Source organism: Ascidiella aspersa, chromosome 2 (assembly GCF_963924565.1).
Source record: "Ascidiella aspersa chromosome 2, kaAscAspe10.2, whole genome shotgun sequence".
Lineage (NCBI taxonomy): Eukaryota > Metazoa > Chordata > Ascidiacea > Phlebobranchia > Ascidiidae > Ascidiella > Ascidiella aspersa.
In genome coordinates, this window is record NC_139448.1 from 2,814,175 (window position 1) to 2,836,481 (window position 22,307).

At 36.3% G+C, this 22,307-nt stretch overlaps 1 protein-coding gene across 1 annotated transcript in view; it reads left to right on the plus strand.

Annotated features, from left to right (window-relative positions):
- The window catches only part of LOC146163134 (uncharacterized), a 35,781-nt gene extending 18,479 nt beyond the window's left edge, over window positions 1-17,302 (plus strand). Inside the window, exons 8-13 of the mRNA XM_083382910.1 lie at window positions 12,679-12,770; window positions 13,778-13,970; window positions 14,243-14,383; window positions 15,655-15,807; window positions 16,742-16,874; window positions 17,197-17,302. Coding sequence (XP_083239036.1) covers window positions 12,679-12,770; window positions 13,778-13,970; window positions 14,243-14,383; window positions 15,655-15,807; window positions 16,742-16,874; window positions 17,197-17,302 — 818 coding nt within the window. The remainder of the gene's footprint in view (window positions 1-12,678; window positions 12,771-13,777; window positions 13,971-14,242; window positions 14,384-15,654; window positions 15,808-16,741; window positions 16,875-17,196) is intronic.
- The last annotated feature ends 5,005 nt before the right edge of the window (window positions 17,303-22,307 follow it).

A 22,307-nucleotide genomic window follows, 5' to 3' on the forward strand; every position in this document is an offset into this window, starting at 1 on the left:
GACATATCTTGTTTTTGCCGTTATTCTTTTTTGGTTTCCTATGGTTTCCTATGGTTTCCTATGGTTTCCTATGGTTTCCTATGGTTTCCTATGGTTTGTTTCAGACCGAGTTTTGTCCGAAGCTTTATAGAAAAAGTAGACATCGTAGAACCTTCAAATTTTCAGACATGGCGTAGAGTGGTATGTAGGTGCTTTGTAAAAGTTTATGAGGCTGCACTCCCAGGGGCCTTTGCTTGGGGGGTAAAAACCTGAAATATTGCGTTTTAGCACTTTGTAGCTAACGACAGCCATCTAGCAGCAGAAAAACTTTCATACAGAGTTCGTTCATATTCGCTTGCTTTGTCCAGCTCGCGTCGCGACGAGGCGGCTGCTGGCATCCCTGCTGCGCCCTATTGTCCCGCGCGTGCAACATTTGTGTTGGAAGTGGCTTGCCTAGTAAAACTATGCACATGCGACTTGCCTTTCATAAAGAGGCCTCTCTAAGTAAAAAAACCTATTGCTCTTACAACACAAAATATTTTACCACCGCAAATTTAAATGCGAATCCTACAGGCAGTGTACACATCTCTGTTAGCACATGTTGTAATTGTTGCACCATTCAAACATGTCAACACCAGGTCTAAGCAAATATAATTATACAAGGGCCGCAACAACAAAAAGCTTAAGTTTAACGCATTCTTAACGACGACGTTACAAAGCTACGTCATAACATGGCGTCATAAATAAATAAATCTTGCGTTTATTGGATTTAAATTGGCAAAACTTTCAATATAAAATGTGGCTTATTAGGCACATAAACGTGTTTGCATATTGCTCAAAACTACAGATTTAAACTCTGTTTCAACAGTGATTGCTCAGACCAAGGCATGGTAAAAATTTACACAGTAAAAGTTGGAAAAAGTATAGCAAACCATAGACGTTAAATCATTTAGAGAGAATGAAAATATTGACTTTTTAAACATGCTAGCTGACCAAAATGTAATAACATGGCCGTAAGCATTATCTACCGAAATTTTTATTGATCAAATGTATGTTTCGATCATTTGCCAAAATCTACGCCATATTTGAACCCCCTTCGCTTCAAAGCCATAAGTTATTATATTATTATACACAACTTATAATTGTGTGTAGATATGTTGGATTGGAGTAACATACAGAACAGGTGCAAATAGCAAATATTCTCCAAATACGATGTTTCCAATATTCTCCAAATCGTATTTCATCGTATTGTCGCGGTAATACACAAAGAGGTAAGGCCGTGAATAAAGTTTCACCCAGCGTACAATTAACGGAGGGAAGCATTGCGAGTAGAGATGTTCAAAGCAGAATATCGGCGACACATTTATAATGCTTGCTTTAAATGCAGCGTCAGCATTTTTTCGGGCGACCAATTACTTTGCGATAAGCTTCGCCTAATAATCAAGTGTCCGCTGCAAATTTAAATGCGAAATCTTAAGGCAGTGTACGCCTCTCTGTTAGCACCTGTTGTGCATGTTGCTCCAACCAACCTACCAACATCAGGCCTAAACAACTAGCAAAACTTTCGATTTAATAGTTTGCGTATTGAGAACATAATAGTGTGTTTCATATTGTTTAAAACTACAGATTTAAAGTCTGTTTTAACAGTGATTGCTCGGACCAAGCCATGGTAAAAATTTACCGAGTAAAAGTTTGCAAAAGTATAGCAAACCATAGGCGTTAAACCATTTTAAGTCTTTGGGAGAATGATAATATTTGTTTTTCAAACACGTAAGCTGGCCAAAATGTAATAAAATGGCCATACACACTATCTACGTAAATTCTATTTATCAAATATATGTTTCGATCATTTCCCAAAATCTACGCCATATTTGAATCCCTTTCGCATCAAAGGCTTAAGTGGGGAATTTTTCGGCCCATATCTGTTTTTGCTTGCAGAAACAAGTTAAGGAAAATGAAAAACAAAATATATAATATAAAATACACAATACAAAATATTAAAAAATAAAAAGTATTAAATAAAAAAAAAAATGAAAATAAAAATAAAACATAAAAAATTAAAAATTAAAACAAAAATAAAAAAAAATAAATAAAAAAAATAAATAATAAAAATAAAAACATTAAAAAATAAAAATATTGAAAAATAAAAATAAATAATTAAGTCAATCAAAAATATTAAAAAAAAAATTGAAAAAAAAAAAAAATTAAAAATTAAAAAAAAATAACACTAAACCTTGAAAGTATACCCCCTGACAAAATAAACAACAACCGCACCCCCGTCTAGTTCTTTTTTGGTTTCCTATGGTTTCCTATGGTTTCCTATGGTTTCCTATGGTTTGTTTCAGACCGACTTTTGTCCGAAGCTTTATAGAAAAAGTAGACATCGTAGAACCTTCAAATTTTCAGACATGGCGTAGAGTGGTATGTAGGTGCTTTGTAAAAGTTTATGAGGCTGCACTCCCAGGGGCCTTTGCTTGGGGGGTAAAAACCTGAAATATTGCGTTTTAGCACTTTGTAGCTAACGACAGCCATCTAGCAGCAGAAAAACTTTCATACAGAATTCGTTCATATTCGCTTGCTTTGTCCAGCTCGCGTCGCGACGAGGCGGCTGCTGGCATCCCTGCTGCGCCCTATTGTCCCGCGCGTGCAACATTTGTGTTGGAAGTGGCTTGCCTAGTAAAACTATGCACATGCGACTTGCCTTTCATAAAGAGGCCTCTCTAAGTAAAAAAACCTATTGCTCTTACAACACAAAATATTTTACCACCGCAAATTTAAATGCGAATCCTACAGGCAGTGTACACATCTCTGTTAGCACATGTTGTAATTGTTGCACCATTCAAACATATCAACACCAGGTCTAAGCAAATATAATTATACAAGGGCCGCAACAACAAAAAGCTTAAGTTTAACGCATTCTTAACGACGACGTTACAAAGCTACGTCATAACATGGCGTCATAAATAAATAAATCTTGCGTTTATTGGATTTAAATTGGCAAAACTTTCAATATAAAACGTGGCTTATTAGGCACATAAACGTGTTTGCATATTGCTCAAAACTACAGATTTAAACTCTGTTTCAACAGTGATTGCTCAGACCAAGGCATGGTAAAAATTTACACAGTAAAAGTTGGAAAAAGTATAGCAAACCATAGACGTTAAATCATTTAGAGAGAATGAAAATATTGACTTTTTAAACATGCTAGCTGACCAAAATGTAATAACATGGCCGTAAGCATTATCTACGTAAATTTTTATTGATCAAATGTATGTTTCGATCATTTGCCAAAATCTACGCCATATTTGAACCCCCTTCGCTTCAAAGCCATAATTTATTATATTATTATACACAACTTATAATTGTGTGTAGATATGTTGGATTGGAGTAACATACAGAACAGGTGCAAATAGCAAATATTCTCCAAATACGATGTTTCCAATATTCTCCAAATCGTATTTCATCGTATTGTCGCGGTAATACACAAAGAGGTAAGGCCGTGAATAAAGTTTCACCCAGCGTACAATTAACGGAGGGAAGCATTGCGAGTAGAGATGTTCAAAGCAGAATATCGGCGACACATTTATAATGCTTGCTTTAAATGCAGCGTCAGCATTTTTTCGGGCGACCAATTACTTCGCGATAAGCTTCGCCTAATAATTAAGTGTCAATAGGGTGTATTTACCGCCGCAAGTTTAAATGCGAAATCTTAAGGCAGTCTACGCCTCTCTGTTAGCACCTGTTGTGCATCTTGCTCCAACCAGCATACCAACATCAGGCCTAAACTTATCTAGCAAAACTTTCGATTTAATAGTTTGCGTATTAGGCACGTAATAGTGTTTTTCATATTGTTTGAAACGACAGATTTAAAGCCTGTTTTAACAGTGATTGCTCGGACCAAGCTATGGTAAAAAATTACCTAGTGAAAGTTTGCAAAAGTATAGCAAACCATAGGCGTTAAACCATTTTTAGTCTTTAAGAGAATGATAATATTTGATTTTCAAACACGTAAGCTGGTCAAAATTTAATAAAATAGCCATATGCATTATCTAAGTAAATTCTATTTATCAAATATATGTTTCGATCATTCCCCAAATTCTACGCCATATTTGAACCCCTTTCGCATCAAAGGCGCCGCAAATTTAAATGCGAAATCTGGTGGCAACTCTAATCCAACATATCAACACCAGGCTTACACAACTTAAAATTGTGTGTTGATATGTTGGATTGGAGTAACATACTATACAGGTGCAAATAGCAAATATTCTCCAAATACGATTTTTCCAATATTCTCCAAATCGTATTTCATCGTATTGTTGCGGTAATACACAAAGAGGTAAGGCCGTGAATAAAGTTTCACCCACCGTACAATTAACGGAGGGAAGCATTGCGAGTAGAGATGTTCAAAGCAGAATATCGGCGACTCATTTATAATACTTGCTTTAAATGCGGCGTCAGCATTTTTTGGGGCGACCAATTACTTTGCGGTAAGCTTCGCCTAATAATCAAGTGTCAATAGGGTGTATTTACCGCCGCAAATTTAAATGCGAAATCTTAAGGCAGTATACGCCTCTCTGTTAGCACCTGTTGTGCATGTTGCTCCAACCAACATACCAACATCAGGCCTAAACAACTAGCAAAACTTTCGATTTAATAGTTTGCGTATTAGGCACATAATAGTGTGTTTCATATTGTTTAAAACTACAGATTTAAAGTCTGTTTTAACAGTGATTGCTCGGACCAAGCCATGGTAAAAATTTACCGAGTAAAAGTTTGCAAAAGTATTGCAAACCATAGGCGTTAAACCATTTTAAGTCTTGAGGAGAATGATAATATTTGGTTTTCAAACACGTAAGCTCTGGCCAAAATGTAATAAAATGGCCATGTACATTATCTACGCAAATTCTATTTATCAAATATATGTTTCGATCATTCCCCAAATACTACGCCATATTTGAACCCCTTTCGCATCAAAGTGGGGAAGTTTTCGGCCCATATCTGTTTTTGCTTGCAGAAACAAGTTCAAAAAAAAAAAAAAAAAAATATGAAATATATAATATAAAATACACAATACGAAATACAAAATATTAAAAAATAAAAAGTGTAAAATAAAAAAAATATTAAATAAAAAAAAAAATAAAAAAATAAAAATAAAAAACACAAAAAAAATCAAAAATAAAAATTAAAAAATGAATATGAAAAATAAAATTGAAAAAAAATAAATAAATAAATAAAATCAATTTCAAAAAAAAATTAAAACTAAATAAAAATAAACACTAAGCCCTGACAATATACCCCCTGACAAAATATACAACAACCGCACCCCCGTCTAGTTCTTTTTTGGTTTCCTATGGTTTCCTATGGTTTGTTTCAGACCGACTTTTGTCCGAAGCTTTATAGAAAAAGTAGACATCGTAGAACCTTCAAATTTTCAGACATGGCGTAGAGTGGTATGTAGGTGCTTTGTAAAAGTTTATGAGGCTGCACTCCCAGGGGCCTTTGCTTGGGGGGTAAAAACCTGAAATATTGCGTTTTAGCACTTTGTAGCTAACGACAGCCATCTAGCAGCAGAAAAACTTTCATACAGAATTCGTTCATATTCGCTTGCTTTGTCCAGCTCGCGTCGCGACGAGGCGGCTGCTGGCATCCCTGCTGCGCCCTATTGTCCCGCGCGTGCAACATTTGTGTTGGAAGTGGCTTGCCTAGTAAAACTATGCACATGCGACTTGCCTTTCATAAAGAGGCCTCTCTAAGTAAAAAAACCTATTGCTCTTACAACACAAATTATTTTACCACCACAAATTTAAATGCGAATCCTACAGGCAGTGTACACATCTCTGTTAGCACATGTTGTAATTGTTGCACCATTCAAACATATCAACACCAGGTCTAAGCAAATATAATTATACAAGGGCCGCAACAACAAAAAGCTTAAGTTTAACGCATTCTTAACGACGACGTTACAAAGCTACGTCATAACATGGCGTCATAAATAAATAAATCTTGCGTTTATTGGATTTAAATTGGCAAAACTTTCAATATAAAACGTGGCTTATTAGGCACATAAACGTGTTTGCATATTGCTCAAAACTACAGATTTAAACTCTGTTTCAACAGTGATTGCTCAGACCAAGGCATGGTAAAAATTTACACAGTAAAAGTTGGAAAAAGTATAGCAAACCACAGACGTTAAATCATTTAGAGAGAATGAAAATATTGACTTTTTAAACATGCTAGCTGACCAAAATGTGATAACATGGCCGTAAGCATTATCTACGTAAATTTTTATTGATCAAATGTATGTTTCGATCATTTGCCAAAATCTACGCCATATTTGAACCCCCTTCGCTTCAAAGCCATAAGTTATTATATTATTATACACAACTTATAATTGTGTGTAGATATGTTGGATTGGAGTAACATACAGAACAGGTGCAAATAGCAAATATTCTCCAAATACGATGTTTTCAATATTCTCCAAATCGTATTTCATCGTATTGTCGCGGTAATACACAAAGAGGTAAGGCCGTGAATAAAGTTTCACCCACCGTACAATTAACGGAGGGAAGCATTTCGAGTAGGGATGTTCAAGGCAGAATATCGGCGACACATTTATAATGCTTGCTTTAAATGCGGCGTCAGCATTTTTTGGGGCGACCAATTACATCGCGATAAGCTTCGCCTAATAATTAAGTGTCAATAGGGTGTATTTACCGCCGCAAGTTTAAATGCGAAATCTTAAGGCAGTCTACGCCTCTCTGTTAGCACCTGTTGTGCATCTTGCTCCAACCAGCATACCAACATCAGGCCTAAACTTATCTAGCAAAACTTTCGATTTAATAGTTTGCGTATTAGGCACGTAATAGTGTTTTTCATATTGTTTGAAACGACAGATTTAAAGCCTGTTTTAACAGTGATTGCTCGGACCAAGCTATGGTAAAAAATTACCTAGTGAAAGTTTGCAAAAGTATAGCAAACCATAGGCGTTAAACCATTTTTAGTCTTTAAGAGAATGATAATATTTGATTTTCAAACACGTAAGCTGGTCAAAATTTAATAAAATAGCCATATGCATTATCTAAGTAAATTCTATTTATCAAATATATGTTTCGATCATTCCCCAAATTCTACGCCATATTTGAACCCCTTTCGCATCAAAGGCGCCGCAAATTTAAATGCGAAATCTGGTGGCAACTCTAATCCAACATATCAACACCAGGCCTACACAACTTAAAATTGTGTGTTGATATGTTGGATTGGAGTAACATACTATACAGGTGCAAATAGCAAATATTCTCCAAATACGATTTTTCCAATATTCTCCAAATCGTATTTCATCGTATTGTTGCGGTAATACACAAAGAGGTAAGGCCGTGAATAAAGTTTCACCCACCGTACAATTAACGGAGGGAAGCATTGCGAGTAGAGATGTTCAAAGCAGAATAACGGCGACTCATTTATAATGCTTGCTTTAAATGCGGCGTCAGCATTTTTTGGGGCGACCAATTACTTTGCGATAAGCTTCGCCTAATAATCAAGTGTCAATAGGGTGTATTTACCGCCGCAAATTTAAATGCGAAATCTTAAGGCAGTGTACGCCTCTCTGTTAGCACCTGTTGTGCATGTTGCTCCAACCAACATACCAATATCAGGCCTAAACAACTAGCAAAACTTTCGATTTAATAGTTTGCGTATTAGGCACATAGTGTGTTTCATATTGTTTAAAACTACAGATTTAAAGTCTGTTTTAACAGTGATTGCTCGGACCAAGCCATGGTAAAAATTTACCGAGTAAAAGTTTGCAAAAGTATTGCAAACCATAGGCGTTAAACCATTTTAAGTCTTGAGGAGAATGATAATATTTGGTTTTCAAACACGTAAGCTCTGGCCAAAATGTAATAAAATGGCCATGTACATTATCTACGCAAATTCTATTTATCAAATATATGTTTCGATCATTCCCCAAATACTACGCCATATTTGAACCCCTTTCGCATCAAAGTGGGGAAGTTTTCGGCCCATATCTGTTTTTGCTTGCAGAAACAAGTTAAGGAAAATAAAAAACAAAATATGAAATATATAATATAAAATACACAATACAAAATACAAAATATTAAAAAATAAACAGTGTAAAATAAAAAAAATATTAAATAAAAAAAAAAAATAAAATAAAAATAAAAAACACACAAAAAAAATAAAAAATAAAAATTAAAAAATGAATATGAAAAATAAAATTGAAAAAAAAAAAATAAATAAATAAAATCAATTTCAAAAAAAAATTAAAACTAAATAAAAATAAACACTAAGCCCTGACAATATACCCCCTGACAAAATATACAACAACCGCACCCCCGTCTAGTTTTTATTGTTTAACCACAACAAGATAATTTGTTTGATTTTTTTTAACTATTTTAATCAAAATAGGTAATAAAAGATTAAAATTGTCATTCAAAACTTGTACTTTCATCCTTGAAAACTGGTCGGTCATAACTCATGACTGCCGGGTTTTATGATTCGATTAAATAGGGGCGTATCCAGAAATCCAAAAAGGCGGTCCCGAATTTTCAGTTTAGGGAATTCCGTACTTAGACGCAAAGCGAACGCGTGCGTCGTTGACACTCCTGCCAGGCGCCAGCTGCAAAACCGCTTGTTTTGCAACAATTAACTTAAGGCGAGAAACTAAACCAAGACCGTGACATTTACCGGGTGTTATTATGCCACAATTAGCGCTAGGTTGGGTCAATTGAACACTAAACACGTGGTCTTAGAATATGCTTATAGAGAATAATTCTGCGGTAACTATCATTTTTTTAAAAATGGCGACTTTGAAACGCGCACGACAGTCACAGTTATACCGCGTTTTAAGAGAATCTTCAGTTGAAAAACTCAACGTTTTTTTGTTGTAATAATAATAATGCGACATCTACCTAAATTTTGCATGGTTAGGCCTAAACATAATGAAAAATCATTATTATGTGGGCTTCTTATCACTATTGCATATTACGTCCGTTAAAGTTTGCTAGCCTCATAAAAATGTGTTTGCCTCGTGAATAAACCATGACTATATGAAAAATAAATGTGTCAATTCACATGTAACTAAACAGTGATGATACGGATTTGTCAGATGGCTAATACATATGAAAATATGTTTTCAAATCGCATAACAGTTTTACTTATGCCTAAACGTTGCACTACGTAGGGCTTCACTTTAGGTAAATATAAATTTCATAACATATTCGATGTGTGTTTTTTATTTCGCTGTGATAGGAGAACATGTAACGTACATTAAAACAGAAAAGGTGATAATTGTCCCTTGACAATTGACCACTGATTGTTACTGAAAGGGTTTAACTAAATGCTTTCTTGACTGGCGTGGTATAAAAGTTTGCTGAAGCCGCATGTTCAGTCATTTGTTTAAACAGTTTGGCATGCAAACAAAGTGTAGCGTTGTGTTGTTTCTGTGATGGTACGACAAAATACTCGACTATAGCACACAACACTTGGCTAAGCGTGTCATACAACTTTTAAGTGACGAAAACCCGTGACATTTATCGGTTCTGAATTAATAACAAACGTAACCGCGTGTTATTGCTGATGAATTTAAAAAAAAAGGCAAATTAATTTAAAAAAGGCAATTTAATATGTATGTTACAAAAAAAGTAATGTTACGGATAGCGCAATATTCTGGTTAGAGTGCTAAATAGTGCGTAAAGTGGTTAAACATTTTAATTTCCCTAATCGTTGCACTAGGTGGAGCTACACGTTCGGTAAAAGAAATTTCATATTACGTGTTTTTTGGTAGCTTATAATATAAAAACATCAATGGCACTGGCAGCTGGTCGTCCAATGCTTTTGCCGCTGATTGTGTGTAAAATGACAAATATTTAGCCACAATACCAGTAAAACCTTATATGGAAACGGCCTGTGTGAAAGCAGCAATTAATCGATTGGCATCATTTAAGGGAAATATGTAATCCCGGTGCCAAATCGTTCTCGGGATGGTTTAGTAAATAGGCGCTAACATAACCGACTACAACGCAGCTCTGTGATAAACTTTAGCACTTCAGTTTTAAACATAATTATTGTTAAATTGTGTCACTAATTGTTGTGTTTCATGTCAAGCTTCGTCTAAGAGTGATGACGTCAAACATCAAAGCACTTCAAAAGGAAATGTTGGGAGATCAAAACCACAGAGTCAAGGTAATTTGCTTCCATAAATGTTTCTTACACCCAATTTGCTATCAGCGTTATTTAATAATTAGGGTTTGTGAGCATATTACCAACATGAGTTTGTTGTATCGGTATTTGTCCAATGATAGGGTAGTACGCTGCCGATCAGATGTTAAAATAATTTCAGCATTTCATCCATGCTTATTTAACTTTAACACAGGAAAAGGTGATTTTAAAATATATTTTTGTCAGTGTTGAATAAAAATTCGCCATGTTTTTAATGTTTAAGTAAACCGTGATAAATAAAAAAAAACTCCTAGGTTAGTTGGAGAAGTGAAATGTGGCAACTTTTAACAAATTTGTGATTGTTTAACCGTTTTAACCACAACAAGCTAAGTTGTTGATTTTTTGCAACTATTTTAACCAAAATAGGTAATAAAAGATAAAAATTGTCATTCATAATTGGTACTTTTATCGTTAAAAACTGGTCGCTCATAACTAGAGATGTTCAAAGTAGAATATCGAATCCAATTCTGCCGTTTATTTCGGGTAATTGGAACCGATATAATTTAACGTTTTACCGCCGACCGACGCGTGTGGTAAGTTGGCCAGTCGCTGCGGCGACCAATTTATAGTGATTGCTAAATGTAGCCAGTTAGTGTAGCGTCAGTCGGGCGACCAATTACCGCGTCTCGCGATAACGTTCGTCTAATAATTAGGTGTCAATCAAGCATTATTGGGCGAGCGACCAACGTGCAATTTCAGGTGGGGAGTTCCCAATTTCCCAAATGCGTTAAGTTGCAAACGTAACATTACGTTGTAAGAGGTGCTGGATGTAACCAAATGCGCTCTAGCCTATAGGGTTACTTAAGGTCAACTTTAGGCCAATATTCAGCGAGGTTATACAGTAATTGTCCAGTATTCGTTATGTCAATAGTAACTTATTCTTTGCAGTACATTATTTGACTGCATAACAGATCATTTTAGTCAAAAAAAGAAGCACAAAAACCCAACAATGCTTTAAAAACAGGGCCGAATTGCTAAAGAGTTCTGTGTTCGGTGTTGCATTGTACTCACTATTGGCAAAAATATAAGTTTTGGCAACAACCTGGACAGTGGACATATTACAGTTTACACAACTGCTTCAAATGACAGTTGTTAAGAATGTTAAACATATGGAAGATTTTTTTTATTATAATGTACACATGTTAGCAAAAAATCCCTTCCCCAAACAAATTCGAGGTTAAATAATTTAATAAAATTATACTAGGATTCGATATTCTGGATTCGTTATTCTAGATTCGAAACCTATTATTCCAGAATACCTTGGTATTCTACTTTGAACATCCCTACTCATAACTCTTGAGTGCCGGGTTTTATGATTCGCTTACCCTACTTTCCGTCTGACGTTAATGAATAATGATGTCATAAATAGGGTAAAATAATCAAAAACACCCAATTGCAACCAACAAAGCGAACCTTGGACGCAAAGCGAACACGTGCGTCTTCAACACTCCTGCCAGGCGCTAGCTGCGTAACTGATTGATGTGTGTTAACTTCAAAAAAGCTAAAAACAAAAAAGCCAAAAACTAAAACAAGACCCTGAAATATATGTGATTGATTTTGGTAGAATCATGCTTCGACTATCAGCAGCGCAGTTTCAAAAAATGTACGGGACTGCGCTAAATTACAATCACACCTTTTGCCACCTGCAATACTAAGCAAAGAATGCTTTTCCCGGGTGTTATTATGCCACGATTAGCGCAACATCTGCGCCGACCTTTGTGCCAAGTCAGCTAAAATACAAGCTGCGCTTGAGAGAAAATAAGTTGTGCCAAATGCGCACTAAACACTTGGTCTTAGAATATGCTTATAGAGAATAATTTTGCGTAAACTATCATTACATAAAAATAGCGGCGACTTTAAAACGCGCACGACAGTCACAGTTATACCAGGTTTTAAGTTAAGAAAATCTTCAGTAAAAAACTCAACGTTGTTACTCAACATCGGATATGAGCGCAGACAGCGAACAGCGAAAAAAATAGCTGCGCCTAACTTGATGATTTTAAAGACTTTAGGGTTGTAAATTTTCGAATGCACACTTGCTAATCAGCCAACCTAAACGAATAAGTAAAGAGAAAAAATATCCTGCGTTTACAGTCGACCCTTGTGGTTTCCCTTTAGCTTAAGACGTGCGACCGAATGACATTAAAAACATTGCCGCTTCGTACAAAAAAGGGAGGTCCGATAAATTTGTAGTTGCGCAAGTGTGTATTATAAGCATTTTACGCAACAATTGGGCTTTCTGGTTTTAAGATAATTTGTTGCAGATCAACAAATTGAGTCCAGTATCAATCATCACTTGCCCGAAGCGAATTAGGAGCGCGGTTTATGAACAAATTAATTTTTTGTTAACTTCCATCACGCCATTTTAAGTAAAATTTCAAATTTGTTCAAATTCACTAATATCAGGGATCTCAACCAATCAGATCGCTCCAAACCAAGTTTCAAACCCGATGTTGTTTTCAGATCTGAAGCAATTTCTCCAGATCGGAGGTCACGGGTCAGAACGAGACTGCACGAAGTATGACGTCACCAATAATGACATCGCAAGAATGCCGGTAACTTCTTTGTAGGTTATATGCTGAAACGACAACCTCTATAGAAGTGGTCTTCAACCTTTTTAACAAGCGGCCCCAATTTGAATAAAATGAAATCAAAATTCACGTTGCGACCCCATTTTGTGTCAGATACAGATACAAATAATTCAATTATCGCTGATACAAAGTAACTCAAGCAAATATGCGTAAATTATACACAATTCCAGAGAACTGTGGCTGCACATGTGCACAAAAAATGATTGCGGTTAGGACGTTTTAGTTAACATTTAAATTTGAGTTTAACAAACGAACGATCACAAAATTTCAATTGGTTTGAAATTGCATTCAGTGCGATAAATGTTTTTGCCACTAGTTTTGCAAACGCGGCTCCACTTTGCATAAGCATTCCCATATGTCATGTTTACTTCCAAGCGATTCAATGTTACGTTTTTAATATTATGCTAATTACGCTAAATCCAGCCCCACAAAGCCATTTAGGTAAACACGGAATAATTGCTTCAATAATATAATTAAAATTAGATAGAGTGGGGTACGTGGTGGATTGCATCAAATTGTATAAGCAGCTCTTAAGAGACTAAAATAGTGTGTGACGTAATCGTAAAGAAAACGAAATACATCAATCGTACTAAAACACTAGGAATATAATGAGTTTGGCGACCCCACAAAATTTCTAGGCGACCCACCGGTTGGAGACCACTGCTCTATAGTGAGTGGCACAAGGTGAGTTACTTAAGGTTATTTGTCTGGTTAATAAAGGTGAAACCACTGTAATGATCGATTGTAAACACACTCAAAAAGTCATAACAGGCGAATACATAAAGTTTTACCACTATAACCAAACATAAAAAGAAATTGATTATTATTTTTTAATGTGAAACCAAATCGCTGGGTTCCACTTTAAAAGTTCATAGAAAGTTGGTTTATATCGGTTAAAGGTCAAGCTTTCACAAATAGCTCGATTGTCGAGACACAAGCATTATTGTAAATGTTGAAACGATTTCGAGCAGAAACTGAACGAGGGGAGGATTGGATCAACTTCGGTGAAGGTTGGGGATTGCGTTTTCACATGCGGTGGATGGGGTCATGGTAACACAAGTATCACAACTTGTGAAGTGCTCAACGTTATCACTGGAGATAGTTGGGAGTTTGTGGCTCCAATGCCCGAAAATCGATGTTACGCCGCATCTGCTGTTATCAACGGTGAGACATCGTTTGTACTAACTAAACTTTGTAAATTTATGGGTTTAATGTAAACATACGGAGATTATGCGAATCCACCATAACATAAGTGTGGCAATATTTAAACTATGTACGCCCGATAAAAATGCAACAACATACCGCCAGCCCTTTATTTAAGGTTAAACACATCAGTATAATAACGTCACAATTACAAAGTCACTGATCTGATTAATGTCGAACTCAAAGTTACTGAATGAGTTTTGTTGTGATCAAAACCACCGCTTGCTTCTCAGGTTCAATCCTCGTCTCTGGTGGTGGGGTTAGGTTCGATTTTCAATCCACGTGCTTGCTGTATGACGTCACACGAAACTCGTGGTCCAAGTCACGTGACATGAATACTGCGAGGGCACAACATGCAATGGTGGCTTTGGATGGTAAGATGACTGTTGCGTCATAATGTAACTTGATACTGTTACCTTAAGCGAGTAACCGGTTTGAAATATTAAAGGCAGGTTTAAGTCGGTTCTTGAGGTAATGTCTGCAGTTCAAATATAAATGTTAACGATTTAACGAACTTAGTGTGGTGTGAATTTTGTAATGTAATTATTGTGTTTAATTCATTATAATCCCAGGTTCATAGTTTGGAATGCAGACCACCTTAAAGAAACATATAAACAAACTTGGTCCTGACAAAAACAACCACCAAGTTTTGTGGCACTGAAATCCACTGCTGGCAACTCGTATGTTTAATACCTTGGGCCTTGGGCAGCTGGTGTTTTGTGAATAATTAGCAAAGAAGTTGTTTGCTAAAAGTAAATATTTTACATTAAATCGAGTTACATGGCAATTGTATTCGCCGTTATACGAAACATCGTATTTTTTCTGGAAAAGAACAAAGCAAAAAAGATGCGAACAATATACGCGCTTTGCAAACATTAATCTTGGCAGCTGTTTAACTTGCGTATTACAAACAACTAAATAAACAGTACAAGGTATGTGGGGCAATATGAAAAACAGGCATCAGCTAACACCTAAACAGAAACAAACAGACATCAGCTAACACCTAAATTAGAAACACTTGTTTAAACAATATGGAAATGGTTTGGGAATGCCAATAATACAGCAAAATGTCTTATGTTAAATAACAAATTTATCTCAGAAAAGCTTTAATCTTCAATACACTACTTGTTTCAAAGACATGATTAAAATTCGGTACTTTGCGAATATTAGAAATACAGAATTCCTTTATTACGAAGTGTAATGCCAATTAGAGGTTGAGAACCACTGTGCTAGGCCTTTTCGTTTCATACTATCTATATAATTTTTTTCGCTGAACGTATTTCACCAATGGGTTGTTGGAAAGCTTGTTGTTCTTTTTAGTTTGGTAACGGTAAAATTAATAAGGCCATCTTGAGTCTGGTTAAAACCATGGATGCGGAGTTGGTTAAAAACAACCAGAGTCTGATTACTGTTAAAGTTTACCACCTTAAAGTCGGCAGTGGACTTATATCAGGTTAAACGGGATTCATGCACATCGAAGGTTATTGTTCGCAGTTTATATAACTGCAAATGAACAACCAACAGAAGACGTCCATTTGTGGTCGTGTCACAATCGCTGCAACAACGTGACGTCATTATTTGTCTTTTAACTCCTTACATTTCTTATTATGTCATAAAGCAGAATTGTTGTTTGTTTCACTTCCAGATGTAGCCTATTCTATCGGAGGGTGGAACAACTCATGCCTCAGTTCATGTGAGAAATACCAGGACGATCGCTGGTTGGAAGTTCCATCAATGAACTACGCAAGGACCTCATTAGCAGCTGTTGCATTCGATGGATGCATTTACGCAATCGGGGGTAAGCAATGTGTACGCAATAAGAACTAAAAAGCAACAATACCTAAAGCAGAAAAGTCTATAATACCATAGTAATAAAACCGTCTTAACAGAGCCATATACGCAGTAATATCCACGACAGAATAGGACATAAACTTGCCGGTTGAGTTCTAAATTCATCGGAATAAAGCCTAATTGGCCAAAATAACGCCTGAAACTGTAAGAAGAGAGTATGGGACAATCGGGGGCCATCAGTCTGGCATCGGCCGTTTTGGTGACTACATTTGGACGCCCTAGTTTGAACGGCGTCGTTGGGGCGCCGCTGTTTTGGCGCCTGATCTTAGGGGATTGATGCGGCAGACAACTTGAACTTCTAAGTCGCTCTGCTACATTGTAACCCACGGACAAGAAGAGAAATAGGGGTCGTGCGCGATAAAACATTGTGCTCGAATCTGACCGACTGAATTTCTACCATCTTATCTCTCCCCTCTTTTTTTCTCCCATTCTATCTCGCTCTATATATCTCTCCATATACATCTTGTTCGAGCTCTTTTGATCTGACGTCGGGTAGGTAAAATGTTGTATTGGCATGATTCTGACCATTTAGGTCTTATTTCAACGAATTAATGACTTATTCCGATTTAAACGTTATTACGACTATTAGGTATTAGTCCTATTTTGGTTTGTTCCGAACTCAGTTTTATTCCGACCTTGCTGTAGTTTTTATTTCGAGCTTATGAGTCATTTGTAGCATGTTAATGAGATCTCTACAAAATCAATTTTTGTCTATATATGGTGATGATATTTTTACTTGTGCTCATCAAAAGGAAACATTTGTTGTCATTTGTTTATTTTTCTGAGGCTACATACACTTATTTTAGATATCTTAAATTGATAAAAGTGTATTACATTTATTGCAATTATAACGTTATCCAGTACATTTCTCGCTTGTTTAGGATATCCCAACAAGGACACAGTGGAACGTTACGACCCAAGAACGAGCAAGTGGAGCGAGGTTGCATCAATGAACGTTGGACGTTATTATCACGGAGCGTGTGTTTTGCAAGGGAAGATTTACGCCGTCGCTGGGTGAGAAACTTGTTTCAGGATTAAGTGTTTATAGATGAGAAAAACCTAATGAGAAATTATTGACAAAGTAGCTTTCAAATATGAGTCATAGCTTTATAGTATTATTATGTTATGGAGTCTACTATACGTTTAACCAACCACATAATCGTTTTTAAAGAAATTAAATGCCGACATAATAATGCGTGATTTTGAATCGACGTATGACATTACTCTCGGCGTTGGAAATTAAAAAAAAAAATTTCTAAATTGCAGTTTTGTTATTTTTATTGTGAATATTTCTATGTAATGTAAGCCCAACATAAGTAAGTTGTATACATTGCAGGTGGGACGAGGAATCTGTTGAAGTTTACGATCCACGCGCAGACAGATGGACTCATTGCTTCGACACACAAGTTGTTCGCAACTTCTGCAATGTTGTGGCCGTTTAAACTAAACTTTGTCAAAGTTTCGTTCGCGGAAGACACCAAGTAACATTACTAGTGTCTATTCAAAATTTATCAGTTATTTGCGGTTTGTACTAAATCATTCATTATCAAATGGTATCTGTGAGGCAAGCGCGAATTATGGGCAATTTATCGCAGAAACATTCGACGTTATATTTTAACAGGGGACACTGACCACCATACTCTGACTTCATCAAAATCGATACTAAACAAACCGCCTCGACAATTCAACGTGCAAGTCGTGCATATAAGCTCACAGCACAAGTGTTCATTTTACCTTAGAAAGAACAGAAAAAAAAACACTGCGCTTTAAACGAATTAAGCTCACAGCACAACACGTAAGTGTAGCGATCGGATAGTTAATAGTTGGGTGTTTTCTATCGCTCTGGCGTTAAATTATTATAGCGCAAAAGCGACTACATTGGGGATTTGGTTGTCATCAACGGTAGTAGGACGCATACTGGAGAAATGAAAATATGGGAAACGACTTTAAACAGGTTCTCTTTACTTGTCTAACAAACAGGTTATAATCACACGCACAAACATGTAGTGCGTTACAAAGTAAAGAAATGCTCGTAGTGACCTTTTTTAAATTGCCAGTCTTAAGAAATAATCGTGTACCTTCATCGCTCATGCATTGTTGTACCTTGCACGTGCCAACATTTCCAAACCTGTCCTAAGTCAAACAATGTTATTACCACTAAGTCTAATTGTACGTGTTTAAATGCTTTTGGAAGAACAGCGACTATTCTATGGATTTTAACGTTTGTTATCAGCTTCAAAATGTTGATTTTTCCTATTCTTTTACATGTTTAACATTGCCTAGTATTTTTATACTTTTCATAAAATGCAAGTGAATACTTCGAAATTGTAAATTTGAATTGTAAAAAAATTCGTAGTATATACAAATATGCAAAAGTTGTTTGTAATTTCCTGCATCGCCTAATAAATGTTTTGTTGCAGTTAGATAAAAGTTTGGTTTTCTAAGCGGTAACAATAGAGTTTTAGTTACACCGGAGTAACTTTGAATTTATAGGCTTGCCATATTTAGCAGATTCAAAATATGACTACTTTCCAACCAACGTCATTTTAAGTCCTACGAATGAAGCTATCCGTGCATTCTATAAAACTTTCGTAAGTATTATTTTTGGCAACTTAATCTAAACAAATGCATTTTTCGCGCTTTACACACATTTTATTAAACATAAACATCACATATTTATCAGAACAGATGAAAGCATTTTATGCATTTTTTCGTGTCAAGTTCTTTTGTGGTTTTATACACCTCTTGGGTCATTAGCCCTCACAAACTGAACGAGAAATACCATTATACCAAGCAATAAGCCATTTCTCCTAAACAAAAATCCTGGATCCGCCCTTGCAAGGCACACTCATCAATCCTAAGCTTGATGGTTAATAATGTGAGTTTGTCCATCGTGCTGTTATTGAAAGCTCAAATTCTTTATTAGTTTAAATATTAGCAGCACAGCTTCAAAGTTTGACTTAAAATTTCTTAAATATTCCGAGCGCGGCTTAACTTTATATTTTAAACTTGACTTACATATCCTAAGCACAATTTCAGCGAGGCATAACTTAAATATTCTCAGCACGGCTGAACCTAAACATTCCAAGCAAAACTAAACTTAGGCATTTTCAAAACTCCTTCAATTATATCAACATGATTAAAGAGAGGACGAAACGATTGCAAGACAAAAAACTAAAAGTTTAAAACAGAGTTGTTCTTAATCTTTCATGAGTGAACGGTATTTATAATTGGGCTAGCTTACCAGTGTTTACACGGATAATATGACGTCAGCCGGGGTAATGTTTTGGCAACTTGCGATGATGGTACAGAAGATGACGTGTACTTACAGTAAAAGTGAAGGGTTAAATGAAATATCTCTGAACCAATCTTCTGACCTTTCTGCTTTCAGAAATACGATAATAAAAGTGAAAAACATCTACCACAGAAGGCGTGGCTGTCACGCTAATAAGCCAGTTGCGAATACCGAAGTGTATTAAATTTTCTTTAACAAAAAATATAATTAGTTCGCAATTAGCAACATCAACATTGACAGAGGAGTAACAAAAGCCTTTATAACAGGGGTCGGCAACCTACGGCCCGCCGATGTAATTCAACCGGCCCGCGAAGAAATGCCAGAATACCCTAAAAAATCGCGCTCATTTCGCTCGCCACGTGGGTCTTGACTTAAAAACTAACAAACACTGAGCTTTACTGCCTTCGTAAACGTAATTAACAACATTTTAAGTGCAGAAACGATCCGAGGCCCGGCTGATTCACAGTTGTTGTAAAATGAAAAGTACACAATTCTTAGTTATTATTTTGTGCGGCCTGCGGAGACCTTTCTGAGTTTGGTTTTGGCCCGCGACGAGAAAATGGTTGCCGACCACTGCTTTATAAAATGCTTCTGAAATAATAACGATAAGAAATGGAGCTCATGACCGGACGAGAAGCTTTGACAGAAAGACAACTCGTTGTTGGGATTTCTAAAATGGAAAACCAGAATTTCTGATATTCCTGGCCAAGCGCTTTTACAACCTTGTGTACAAGTTTTTAACCTTTCAGATTCAACTGGTTTTCAAGCGGCGTCCTTGCCCAGCAGTTTTATTGCTGCCTATTCACGGGGACAGAAGGGAAAATTAAAGAGTGGGAAATAAAACTGCAAGGCAAGGCCTGATTCTGCAACAGACCATTTGTAAATTACATCGGGCTAATCCCGTCAACTAACTTGAAAACCAGTTCCTACGGGGACCAGTCATAGCTCCAGGAAAAAAGAAAAGTAAGAACTAAATTTGAATTGAAGTCAACACGTTGTTTAAAAACGGTGTTAATTGCGAAAACCGAAAAAAGAAAACAATAAAGCACCGTTTCATTTTTTATTAAACACCCATTTACCAAATCAAGGGAGGTTAAAACTACTTTTGAAAACTAAAGCCAGGGTTGGGGAATCTTATGCCCTACGCGAGGTTTGGTGCCTTTACCGGTTTGTATTGACTTGCGTTACACGGACACAAGACAAGCCCGTGAACACAACCGTCGGAATCTAGCACGAAATTCCCTATTTAGTTGAAACCGCCACACATCTACGACATCCTACGCAACTTGGTGGCGGCTTATCCCACTATTTGCAACGCGAAGCTAAATGCAACCTATTTATTTGAAATGGTGCCACGAGCTCTTCTATGGGCCACCTACAACGCACCCTAACCTTCGTGGCACCAGAACTACGTTGCACCACCAAGATCAAGCAAGGTTCCCTGCCCGAACCTTGCTTTGACCCAAGCGGTTTCCCTGCCTCAAAAGAGGTTAACACTAAATCCTATAAACTCCACAGTCGAGATTGACGCGCGTGACAGCCTCTAGTTGTTACAGCACCTCGTAATAGTTGTACGCCCCAGTGGCGTATTAAACGAGATCATCCGAACAAAGTGTACCAACAGGATGCTTTCCAAAACAGCCAGTCTTCACCAGAGTAACGCTGCCATCCCAGAAATACCATTGTGACCGCAAAGAACTTTCAAATCCGTGAGCTGCTGTTTTAAGCAGTCAGTATTTTTACCTTCGATCAGCTGATTTTTAATCAACGGAGAAATTTGGTAGCAATAGTGACCCAATCAATTTTTTTCACGTGATCTTGTATCCACTCATGCGTTACGTTACTTTTACCGCGTTTACCACTTTTTTGACCCGAAAACGACGAAAGCACATACTCTTTCAAATACGAATTTTAAGAATATTAAAATGTTTTCATGTTTGATGAATTTCTTTGAGCCCAGAGAATATCGCAAATGTCGAATGTGTGTACCCACTCCGCGACAAATGCTGATGCAAGAAAGGTTGTCCTCAAACCCAGAGACACAGGTACTTGGTTTTAAAAATCACTTTACCTCTAAAGCAGCCTTTCTCAACCTGAAGTAAATCCTCGTTTTAGGGGGTAAATAATCTATTAATTAAATTATCCACATTAGTTAAAGGGACAGAAAAATTGTGCCAGCTGTAGGTATTGATAGCCTGTAGACTTTCCTAGTCAAGATTAACTGCTAATTCTAAGTTAGAGAACCTATTTATTCTTTACCGTCTAGTGTCGGTAATGTGATGCTTCGCCATTGTTTATACTTTTTATTAGTTTATTGGCAACATCCTTGTCTCTTAGTTACTTCATTTGTCGTTGCCGAAAAACAAGGGCAGCCATCGCATTAAGTTTAACTGGTGTAATTTGTTAATTTCGTTTTTATTAATGAGAAACATTTTATATTTTGGGGTAAATTAAAAAGGTTAAACATACGTTAAAGGTTAATAACCGCTGCTCTAAAGTATATTTCTTGTTGATATAATTATTAATAATTTTACAGGTGGTTCTTATATTACAAAGAGTAGTTTCCATGAACCCCAAAATCTAACTTTTACTTTGCAGATTTTTATTAAAGTCAAAAGAACAAATGTGGATTGCCAGAAAATAAATCCTTGTCAGGTAACTAGAGCACCCACCCACTGTATAAAGTTTCAGGTAACTTTAACTACTATGTTTATCTTAAGTGGTTTGCTTCCTATGATTCAGCTGAGCAGGCTGTTGAAGATTTTGAAATATCAACTTTGTCAAAATTTATTTTTTATAACAGCCGTTCCTTTGGTAAGTATTATTTCTTATTTGAAGGACCATGAAAGTTTTATAATTGGTTGGCGCTCGTCTAGAATCCTACCATATGTATTTTAACAGTATAAAAACAAGTTGTATAAGTTTAAATTGCAAGAAATAGGTAAATATGTTGGGATTAGTTTATTAATAATACTTGACCCACCCGAAGCCACACCCTAACCCAAATATTGTTAGCAACATAAACTCCCAGACAAAAATGTGGTAGGATTCTAGACCAGCACCAAATTAATTTGTTTTGATTTATTTTATTTACTGGGCAATCAGATATTGCCAAAAGTTGTGTGGAGTGGAAAGAGGATAAAGTCACTCCA